General features: G+C 37.0%; 1 protein-coding gene across 5 annotated transcripts in view; it reads left to right on the top strand.

Annotated features, from left to right (window-relative positions):
• LOC140621471 (multidrug resistance-associated protein 1-like) overlaps positions 1-3,474 on the top strand; it is an 86,953-nt gene extending 83,479 nt beyond the window's left edge. For all 5 annotated transcript variants that reach the window (XM_072806552.1, XM_072806553.1, XM_072806557.1 and 2 more), the window contains 3 exons: positions 780-946; positions 1,814-2,008; positions 2,349-3,474. In XM_072806552.1, the coding sequence (XP_072662653.1) occupies positions 780-946; positions 1,814-2,008; positions 2,349-2,475 (489 nt within the window). In that variant the 3' untranslated portion in view covers positions 2,476-3,474. The remainder of the gene's footprint in view (positions 1-779; positions 947-1,813; positions 2,009-2,348) is intronic.
• The last annotated feature ends 8,980 nt before the right edge of the window (positions 3,475-12,454 follow it).

Consider the following 12,454-nt stretch of genomic DNA (forward strand, 5'->3'; position numbering starts at 1 on the left):
CAAATTGGCTCAAGAATATGTATCTACAGTCAAAGATGACTTATTCAGTTGAATTTGAAAAATTTAAACTGAGCACTTATGAGATATCTTTGTATTACCCTCTAAAAATTTCCTAAAATATAATCTCTTTGTTATATTGTTTAAACATATAGTTGTATTCATGAATTTACTTAAAAGCAAATTTGAATAGAATTCTGGCAAGGAAAAATTTAATGAAGAAAAGAGATATTACTCATTCCTCTCATTTTACTATACCTCATCAATACAGGTATAGTAAAATACAGTTTCACCAGACATGTTGGTATATTGGAAAGAGCATGGACTTGTCCTATTCAAATTCTACTCAACCACTTACTTTCTGTGTGGCAGGAACAAGAGCTTTTCAAATCCTCTAGTTCAGTCACTATAAAATGGGGATACTGGCTTCCATCTTTTTGAGTTGGTATGCTGATTGATAATACTATATACATGGTATGGTTTGTATTTATTCTATTCTATGGTATATCTCTGCTAAATGGCACTTATCATCATCATTATGATTGTGGCTGGTGTTGACATTGTAATTGAGAAGGAGAAAGATGGTCAGGAAATTTTTGATGATTTAATCGCACTTATAGCTTATTCTGATTCTCTTCTGTTATTTTCAATTTAGAATGAATTTTAGAACTATTTAGGTTTGATCATTTTGCTTTTTCTTTATTTCCTGAATCTGACTTTTTAAAAATGTATTTGTGCTCTGTGTGACAGTAAGATTACTGGTGACCGATTTCATTCTCTAGGATCCTGTTTTGTTTTCTGGTACTCTTCAAATGAACCTGGATCCCCTAGACAAGTATTCTGATAGCGAGCTGTGGGAGGTGCTAGAACTGTGTCACTTAAAAGAGTTTGTGCAGTCCCTTCCCGAGAAGCTGCTGCATGAGATTTCAGAGGGAGGTGAAAATCTCAGGTAAGCTGCTAAGAACAAAGCTTGGCCACGTTACTCATTCTAAGGCTCCTTAGAAGCTTTGAGTTAGCCTCAAAGGGAAGGGTCCTGAGTCATCAAGGACCTCCTTTGGTCTATTCAAAGCACAAGATTGTTGATTCCCTCTAGGGAAGAAGGACAAGGAATAAAATGGTGACCACTAGCTGGAAACTGCTGGTGAAGGAAAGAAAGGGGGAAATAAGGGAATGATGTGATATGAAAAGTCACTATTTAATTGACTAATCTTTTGTAAAGACTTCTGTTTGAATAGTTTTCTTCTTTAAAAATGTTGTAGGGGCTCCTTTTTCCTTCATGGCTGTTTGATGCCCAATGACAGTCCCTTTCATGTGATCAGAAACCTAAAGAATGTGAGCTAGATCCCCTCAACCCCAGCACTGCATGACTCTGATTTCTTTTCCTACCTCTCACTGTTTCCCCCACGTTGACCTCCTTACTATTTCATGAATATGCCAGCCCAGCTCTTGCATGCCTCAGGGATTTTGCATCTGCTGTTCCCTTTGCCGGGAACAAGTTTGAATTAAAAGGCAACTCCCGCAGTCCAGTGAGGGTTTCTTTGGCAGGCCCATCTAAATGTCTACCCCAGGTCCACCCTGTACACCCTCCTTCTCTGTGTGCTTGAAGTCTTCTTATTACTATACATTTTACTCATTTATCATGTCTTTTTTTCTGTCTTTCTAGGAGGATGTAAATTCCATGTAGAGGTTTTTGTCGCTTTTGACAAAATATTTCTTGAAAAAAGAATGAATAAATGTGTGGCTTAGAAAGAGAGTGAATAGTGATGTAAACAGAATTTCAGGACTGATTTTACCCCCCCCCCCTTTTTTTTAACAGTGTTGGACAAAGGCAGCTTGTCTGTCTTGCTCGTGCTTTGCTTCGAAAAACAAAAATTCTCATCTTGGATGAGGCAACAGCCTCCATTGATTTTGAGACTGATAATTTGGTGCAAACCACAATCAGGAAAGAGTTCTCCGATTGTACCATCCTGACGATTGCTCATAGACTGCATTCTATCATTGATTCAGATAGGTATGCTTTATTTGTTTTTAGAAATAAAACATATCTACGTATCTCTACGGAGATAGCCACTGAACATGCTAAACATATCATTACTAATAAAGGATTGTATCTATGCTGAGAGATACAAAATTTCCCTTAATAGTATGAAGCATAGCTTTCAAATGATTAGAAGAATATGGTAATGCTAAAAGAATATTAGAAAACTGAATATACTTCTTGAGTTCAATAGTACCCATATGTTGTAGTGACATAACTCACATGGTAATCTAAATTCTACATTAGCAAGGAAAAAAAGGGTAAACTGGAAAACTGAATAAGGTGACCTGACTGGATTGTTTTTACATTTCAGGGTACTTGTTCTAGACTCTGGAAGAATTACAGAATTTGAAACACCACAGAATTTGATATGCCGGAAAGGACTTTTCTTTGAAATGCTAACAGAAGCTGGAATAACACAAGACTCAGTGACAAAATAATAAGTAATTTCAGATGTATATTGATTGTACTCAATAAAAAATAGATTAGTATTTAAAAAAATAACAATGGGGAGAACGGCACAATGGCAGGCCCTCGGCTACATGTTTGCCAAAATATTGAAAAGCACCAGAGTTCCAACTATCCTAGGCTGCACCCAATCTTCTCTCTACCACTCATGCGCTCTGGAATGACTGCCTTCTCCACATTGCCCAAAGTGCTACATGCCACCTACCCTTTAAGTCTCTGACTTCATTCAAGAGTCACCTTCTCCACGAAGTGCCCCTTGATTTTCCCCCTGGACTCCCTTACCCTGCTCTCCCATCTGATCTAGCTGTCCTTTTCTGAACTCTCACCATCCCCACGTGCATCCTGGTGTCATGGCAGGGACCATACTCTATTTGAATTATTTTAGTCTGTCTTCCCCTAAAGCTACCTGAGGGCAAGTACTCAGTGTCAGTCATCTTTGTAAGTCAGGTTCCTAGCATAGTGATTTTCATATAGTTGATACCCGATCAATGTTTGGAGAATTAATGACTTAGTATTTTCGAGTAATATAATACAAGTATTTATAGACATACATAATATGTGTTGAGCTACTGTACAGTATGTAAAATGATGGAGGAACCACAGAAAAAATATAGGGTTATTCAATTGCTTTTGGAAATAGTTATTATATATTAACTGAATTTTATGGTGTACTTTATTTAAAAATAATATTTTATAATATTTTTTTTACTATTGACTGAGTAAAAAAATCGTACTTTCTCTAAAACATTATTTTTTGGCTGGTTTAATCTCAGTGATTTATATATTAGCATACATTCAAGAGAAGATTGTTGATTTGTAATACTAATCATATTCTAAAGAACTTTTAATTTAGTACTTTTATGTATTAGAAGCAATATTATTGAATTGCCCTTCAGTTTTGAAGGTTTCAAATTTTAATGGTATTTTCCATTTAAGATAGTTTTAATAAAATATTTTAACATGTTCCTGAAGACCTAGCAACTATTTCTTTTATTCACCTTTGCTTCTTCCTATACATAATCATGTTCATCCCCTACAGGTATTTATGAAAAGTTGCCTTAAGTTATAAAACCGTATATTATGTATAGCCTCCTCCATTTAGAATGTAAGCCACTAGGTGTATTATCCTGTCTTTACAATCCCTGAAGTGCCTTGTAATATGTTTTGTACCCAGTATACAATGAATACATATCTGTTGAATTCCATTAAGAAAGGGATTTAGGAGCACCTGGGTGGCTCACTCAGTTGGTTAAACGTCTGCCTTCAGCTCAGATCATGATCCCAGGGTTCTGGGATCAAGCCCCACATAGGGCATCTTGCTCAGTGGGGAGCCTAATTCTCCCTCTCCCTCTGCCTGTGGCTCCCCCTGCTTGTGAGTGCTCTCTCTGTGTCAAATAAATAAAATCTTAGAAAGGGAGAAGAAAGGAGAAAGAAAGAAGAAAGAAAGAAAGAAAGAAAGAAAGAAAGAAAGAAAGAAAGAAAGAAAGAAAGAAAGAAAAGAAGGAAGGAAGGAAGGAAGGAAGGAAGGAAGGAAGGAAGGAAGGAAGGAAAGGAAGGGAGGGAGGGAGGGAGGGAGGGAGGGAGGGAGGGAGGGAGGGAGGGAAGAATCTGGACTCCAGCAAATGGTGTGGGGAAAACTGGACAGCTACATGGAAAAGAATGAAACTGGACCACTTTCTCACACTGTACACAAAAATAAACTCTAAATGGATTTTCTTCAAAAGACCTAAGTGTGAGACCTGAAACCATAAAATTCGTAGAAGGAAATACAGTAATTTCTTGAACATTGATTTACCAACATTTTTCTAGATATGTCTCCTCAGGCAGGGAAACAAAGCAAAAAATAAACTATTGGAACTATATCAAAATAAAAAGCCTCTGCACAGTGAAGGAAACCATCAACAAACCGACACAGCAACCTACCGAATGGGAGAAGATATTTGCAAATGATAAATCTGATAAGGGGTTAATATTCCAAAATACTGGGCAGCCCGGGTGGCTCAGCAGTTTAGCACCACCTTTAGCCCAGGGCCTGATCCTGGAGACCCAGGATCCAGTCACACGTCAGGCTCCCTGCATAGAGCCTGCTTCTCTCTCTGCCTGTGTCTTTGTCTCTCTCTCTCCCTCTGTGTGTCTCTCCTGAATAAATAAATAAAATCTTTAAAAATATATATATCCAAAATACCTAAAGAACTTTTACAACTCAACACTCAAATCAAGTAATCCAACTAAAAAGGGCAAAGGACCTGAACAGGCATTTTTCCAAAAAGGACGTAGATGTGACCCACAAACACGTGAAAAGAGGCTCATCATCACTTTCATCAGGCAAATGTAAACTACAGTGAGATATCATCTCACATCTGTCAGAATGGCTAACATCAAAAAGACAAGAAATAGTGAATGTTGGCAAGCATGTGGAGAAAAAGGAACCCTTATGCACTGTCAGTGGGAAAGCAAATTGGCGCAGCCACTGTGGAAAACAGAATGGAGGTTCCTCGAAAAAGTAAAAATAGAATTAAACGCCGGGACACCTGCACCCCGATGTTTCTAGCAGCAATGGCCACAATAGCCAAACTGTAGAAGGAGCCTCGGTGTCCAACGCAAGATGAATGGATAAAGAAGATGTGGTTTATGTATACAATGGAATATTCCTCAGCTATTAGAAATGACAAATACCCACCATTTGCTTCAACGTGGATGGAACTGGAGGGTATTATGCTGAGTGAAGTAAGTCAGTCGGAGAAGGACAAACATTATATGTTCTCATTCATTTGGGGAATATAAATAATAGTGAAAGGGAATATAAGGGAAGGGAGAAGAAATGTGTGGGAAATATCAGAAAGGGAGACAGAACGTAAAGACTGCTAACTCTGGGAAACGAACTAGGGGTGGTGGAAGGGGGGGAGGGTGGGGCATGGGGTTGAATGGGTGACGGGCACTGGGGGTTATTCTGTATGTTAGTAAATTGAACACCAATAAAAAATAAATTAAAAAAAATAAAAAAATAAAAAAAAGGAATCTGTAAGGTACATAAAAAAAAAAAGAATTAACAGATCATCCAGTAATTCTGCTACTAGATATTTACCAAAAAGACACCAAAATGCTAATTTGAAAAGATATATGTACCCCTATGTTTATTGTAGCATATATTCTTCCAATGTTTTCATTATCAATAACCAAGATAGGGCAGCCCGGGTGGCTCAGCGGTTTGGCGCCTCCTTCAGTCCAGGGCGTGATCCTGGGGACCCGGGATCGAGTCCCGCGTTGGGCTCCCTGCATGGAGCCTGCTTCTCCCTCTGCCTGTGTCTCTGCCTCTCTCTGTCTCTCGTGAATAAATAAATAAAATCTAAAAAAAAAAATAACCAAGATATAGAAGCAACCCAAGTGGCGATTGTTAGATAATGGATAATATATATATATATTTGTATATGTATATATACACACACACACACACACACACACACACATATATCTTGAATATCACCCAGCCATAAAAATAAAAAATGAGACTTTGCCACGTGCAACATGGATCGATGTAGAGGGTATAATGCTAAGTGAAAGAAGTCACATAAGTAGGAAGACCATATGATTTACTTATATGTAGAATTTAAGAAATAAAGCAAGTGAACAAAGATGAGAAGATAAATTTTATAAAACCAAACTCAAATACAGAGAACTGGTGTTGCCAGAGGGAAGATGGGTAGAGGATGGCTGAAATAGGTGAAGGGGATTCAGAGTACACTTATTTTGATGAACACTGAGTAATGTTGAGCATTATTGAGTCATTATACTGTACCCTTGAAACTAAGACAATGCTGCATTTTAGTTCTGCTTTAATAAAAAAAGGATCTAGATATTTCATTAAATTAAAAGATGATATTTTAGTCTCCTTACATCCATAGTAAATCAACCAGAGACCCTCCATAATTTATTTTTTAAATTATTTTTGAGACCCTCTGTAATTTAAGATATCTAGTAGGAATTCAACAGTAGCTTGGATAAATTATGGTATAGTCACACAGTGGAACTCTATACAGCATGAGAATGAATGAACAACAGCTATAGGCAACATTATAGAGTGAAAGAAGCCAACCTCAGAAGATTATATTATTATGTGATTCTATAATTCTGCTTATACAAAAGGTTTTTTAAAAAGGAAAAACTAGTCTATAGTACTATTAGAAGTCAGGATACTGGTTATTCATGGTAAAGAGGGAGGGGTGAAGATTGAAGGGGTACACAAGATGGGCTTCTGGGATAATGGTTATATTATGTTTCTTGATCTGGGCCTGAGTATTGGTTCAGATTGTGAAATTTCATCAAGCTGTAAACTTAAGCTATGTGCAGTTTTATACATACATACATATGTATTACATATGTTATACTTAAGAAAAAGAAAGCAAAAATAAACATGAAAAACGTTACATGTACGTGATGGATCATTAAATTCTACTCCTGAAACCAGCATTACACTATATGTTAATGGACTAGAATTTAAATAAAAACATGAAATTTAAAAAAGACTAAGCCAAAATTACTCAGAGATAATTTTGTCATGTTTTAATAAATTAATACTACATTTTTATTTCAATTATATTAATTAATCTTATTCAATTACTGATGTACACTAGAAGCAAAGTGCAGGGTACTCAATATGACTGGCTCATAGAGAGATGGTTCATTTGAATTTTGTAAGAAAACACATTTATTTAATGATTGTCTCATTTGTCTGAAGATTTTAAAGTTCAAAATATACTAAGAATGTAATGATGATAATTTTAATATGTAGAAATATTTACCTGAGCTGATGGAAGGAAAATCCAAAGCAGGATTAAGTTGAATTCTTTTAGGATAATGAGAATATTTATTATTGAAAGCATACCATATGCCAAGTAATGTGCAAGGCATTGGAATCATTTGCTACTTCAGTCTTCACTGACGAATATAAGGAAGGTATTATTATCTATCCTATTTTGTAAAAAATAGGATTTCAAGAGGGTCTTGGCCAATAAAATGTAGAATCCAGGTCAGCCTGGTGAGAAAATTAATGTCTTCCCAGTTTCTACTAAGAAGTCTCATTCATGGGAGAACAAGTTACAGAAAGAATCCTGTGGTTAAAAATGGGCGAGAAGGATTTTAAACCAGTAGCTTTGTAAGAATAGTAAATGGAATTAAAGTTTGGGGGCAGGCTGCTTTTCAAAATATATAATTAGTTTGAACCATATGAAATTGCCATTTTTGTAGGTCAAAATGATTTAATAATGGCAATTTCATATACTTTTAAACATAGTTTTGATATCAAACAGAATCAAGACATAATGCTGTATTTTAATACACACAAATAATACATGGTTATAACTGATCTGTAAGGTCTTTCTTTTAGGAAAATATTCAAGAAAAATAAAATGAGAAAATTTGGTAAGTAGTTAAAAGAATTCAGGATCTTGAGACAGAATGTTTATGTTAAATCCCACTCCTACAACTTTCCAGTTGTGTAAACTGGGGCAAGTTGACTTACTTCTGGGCTTACTTGGGAGTAACAATTTTACCTACTTCCTAAAGGTTTTGAAAATTAAATCACGTAACATATAACACTGAAGAGAGTACCTGGCATGTAGAAAACATTCAATAACATGTTAGCTATTTTTTAAATATCACACTCACAGCTCCTTGCAATTGTAGTCTTGTATTTACAAACTCACATCATGAACATATTGTTAAGCAAATGAAAAGGGCAAAATTGACCCAGTGTTTATGAAAGCCTATTCTGTACACAGCAACTTTGGGATAACTGGAGATTAAGAAATAGTCCCCAGTGGTACATAATACAGTACCATATTATTATCAGGTTATTATATTATGTCACTTAAGAAGGCAGCAGTCAGGACAGATCTAGCTCCTTCTAGTTTTCCTAATTCACATCTTGCAGGCTGTCATTTTCCAAGCAAGCGGGCCATCTGTAAAATACTGAAATCAGGACTTATGCCTACATTGTAAGCTACATTTTTCTAAATGCACTTTAGGAGATGAAGACTATCTAGGTAGTTCATGTGGCTGCGTTTGAATTAATAAGGTAATGGGTATGAACTGGAAGAAAGCTGGCTGGCTTCTTTTGATGATTGCTGACGAGGTCATCAGAGTTGCTCACTTGTTACTTATAGATTTACCAGTCTGAGTACATAGTTAATTATATAGCTGATCAAAGAAAGGATGGGAATCTTTTATCTCCTGAGCATGGCACAAAGAACAAAATTAAAATGAATAGACCGTAGGAGTAAAATGTAAAAGTAGGTCATAACTTGAGAAATATATTTTTTTAAGATTTTATTTATTTATTCATGAGAGACAGAGAGAGAGAGAGAGAGGCAGAGACACAGGCAGAGGGAGAAGCAGGCTCCATGTAGGGAACCCGAAGTGGGACTCGGTCCTGGGTCTCCGGATCACGCCCTGGGCTGAAGGTGGTGCTAAACCGCTGAGTCACCTGGGCTGTGCAAGAAATATTTGTGATATTTATTTAATAAATCTGAAAAATTTGACAAATGTTTGCTCCACAATGTTTAGAAGGAAAATCACACACATTAATTTTTTGTGTGTGCACTAAGGAAAGTGATAGAGGCTGAATTTTTTCTTTTAAAGATTTTACTTATTTATTCATGAGAGACACAGAGAGAGAGAGAGAGAATGAGGCAGAGACACAGGCAGAGGGAGAAGCAGGCTCCCTGTCAGGAGCCTGATGCGGGACTCGATCCCAGGACTCCAGGATCACGACCTGAGCCTCAACCACTAAGACACCCAGGTGTCCCAAGAATGAAGTTTTGAATTCATGCTTTTAAAATGTAGCTCACCATTAATATACTTATGAATGATTGTCAGTTTTTGTGTATATGTGTAGTAGAAACTGTAATATGGTGATCAGAGAGTAAGATTGAAATGATTTGGAATGAGTGACAGTGCAGTACAAACAGGAGCTAGGTATACATATTGATAACACTTCTGTTGCCACTGATTCCCTCTGAACATTTGCTTTTGGCTTTCTTTTTGAGCTTTTGTGCAACAATCTCCAGGTTTTACAGAATAGCCATCTGTTTCCCCTGTATTGGCATATCAATGACTTTACAGAGGTAATGGATATGAATTAATGTCGAACATGATGTGCAAAGTGAAGTTGTTTTATAAGTTTACCTAATTATTAAGTCAAATGAGTTCCTTTTCATTCCATCTTGGCCAGAAGCAGGAGTCCAGTAAGTGACACCTTGACCAAATGTTTAACCATCTAGTAAGAGTCATAAGTTTAAAAGCAGAAGGAAGAAAAGGAGGAAAATGAAGTATAAATAAACAACTAACAGGTTTAATTAATTATTTATTTTAAAGATTTTTATTATTTATTCATGAGAGACATACAGAGAGAGGCAGAGACACAGTTATTGGGAGAAGCAGGCTCCCTTTGGGGAGCCTGATGTGGGACTCAATCTAAGGACCCCAGGATTACAACCTGACCAAAGGCAGATGCTCAGCCACTGAGCCACCCAGATGCCCCTTTTCTTTACTTTTTAAAAGTAAGTTATGTGCTTAACATGGGGCTCAAACTCAGTGCTTGAGATCAAGAGTTGTGTACTTCACCAATTAATGCAGCCAGCCACCCCTATGGGGTTTGTTTTTCTTAAGTAGAAAGAAGTCTCAAGGTAGAGGACAAAGTTAACCAGGTTGGTTCCATCACACTACCCAGCTGCTTCTGTCTTTTGCTCAACCATCATCCATAGCACATCTTGGTTGGTAGTTGCAAAAACCCATTGCTTTATCTCCAGCATCATGTCTGCATTTCAAGAAGAAAGAAACGATGAAGAACAAGACATTTGATAGCACAAATGCGTAAACTTAAAAAAAAAAAAAAAGAAGCTTGTGGAGTTTTTATCTAGTGACTTATGCTTGCATCTCAGTGGTCAGAATTGTACCACTAGACAGCCCTCACTGCAAAGGAAGCTGGGAAAATAGTTTTTAAAGCAGTAGATGTTGCTGCTCTAAATAAAACAAGTAACAATGAATAGAAAAGACATTGCGATAGCATTTAGCAGGTTTTTGACACAGTCTTTTTCAACCAAAACTTACCTCAACCAAATTACTTAGTTTAGCAAACTGAGAGACAAGAAGAGTAGTGATTACAACTAGTAACTGAGATCCAACTTCCAATTTCCAATATTATATAGGCCATGTTAGATGATTTAGGGTGGATGGATGAATTCTTAACAGGAGAAATGTGTGTGTGTTTATGTGATATACATATGTTAATAAAGTTACAAGGAGGTCTTTTTAGGTAAGCCAAATGATGGTTAATTCAATGAGATATAAAACAGATAACATTTATTCCTGTTTTAATATCCAAATAATGTCAACTTTTTTATTTTCCTTTTTTTTTTTTTAAAGATTTTATTTATTTATGAGGGACACACAGAGAGAGGCAGAGACATAGGCAGAGACATAGGCAGAAGGAAAAGCAGGCTCCATGCCGGGAGCCCGATTTAGGACTCGATCCTGGATCCCGGGATCACACCCTGAGCTAAAGGCAGCCACTCAACCGCTGAGCCACCCAGGCGTCCCTTATTTTACTTTTTTTTTTTTTAATGTCTATTAATTATTTTACAAATTAAATAAATGCTTTACCAAAGCAAATATCTTTTCTTTCATAATTCATCAGGAGAAATTTCAATAACTTGAAGAAACCTGAGAACTATAGAATCAAGGTCTTGAGAATCTTAGGTAAAATAGTAACCTATTTTGTTGTGGCATTTCCTTACAACCCCACATAAACTGGCAAGTCATTGAACTTCTCTCTTTTTTTTAAGATTTTATTTATTTATTCATGAGAGACACAGAGAGAGAGAGGCAGAGACACAGGCAGAGACAGAAGCAAGCTCCAAGCAAGCCTGATGTGGGACTCGATCCCGGGTCTCCAGGACCACACCCTGGGCCAAAGGCAGTCGCCCAACCGCTGAACCATCCAGGGATCCCCAGTCATTGAACTTCTTTGTGTATTTGCTCATCTTTCCACCACATCCATTTGTAATATTGAGTACTTTCTTTGCACTAGGTACTCACAAAACCAGCGAGTTAGTCAGAGATGTAAACCATTAAGTAGCAATATCAACATCTTTAATATCATCTGTTAAATAAGAAGTCTATCATGGATACTAGCCAGTAGTTTAGTAACTACTGGCTAAAATAGGTACTATGGGATTGTATTATGTGATGGATAAAGCAGCACAGCATTGGGTTTGAGCATGGATTGGATCTGAATCATGACTTGTCACTTATTAGCTGTATAATCCTGGGGAAATTTCTTGACACATCTGTGCCTTAATTTCCCTATCTGAAATTGGGGATAATAATACCAACTTATAAGTTTGCTAGAACAAAACTAAATTGGTTATCACCGGAACATTTTTTTAAAGATTTTAATTTAACTTATTTGAGAGTGAGTAGGGGTGCAGGGCAGAGGGAGAGGCAGAAGCAGACTGCCCACTGAGCAGGGTGCCCAACACCGGGCTCCATCCTAGGACCCTGGGAGATGCTTAAGCCACTGAGCAACCCAGGCAGCCCTATCACTAAAACATTTAAAACAGTTCTGGTAACAGAACTCAATTATCTATTGCTGCATAACAAATTAATCTAAAACTTAGTGTTTTAAAAACAACAAAAATATATTATCTTAATTTCCATGGGTCCAGAATCCACTTAGCTAGACTGTTCTAAGGTCTCTCATGAGATTATACTTATATTTCAACCATGCCCGCATCATCTGAAACCTTGACTCAGGTGAGAGGGCTCACTGTTGAGAAGGCTCTCACAGCCGGAAATTGGTGCTGTCCACTGGAATGCTTATTCACTTACATGACCCTCCCATCATTGGTAGGGAGCCATCAAATCTTGCCCAAGTTCAAGGGACGATCACAAAAG

The sequence above is a fragment of the Canis lupus genome, chromosome 30, assembly GCF_048164855.1.
Source record: "Canis lupus baileyi chromosome 30, mCanLup2.hap1, whole genome shotgun sequence".
Taxonomy (NCBI): Eukaryota; Metazoa; Chordata; class Mammalia; order Carnivora; family Canidae; genus Canis; species Canis lupus.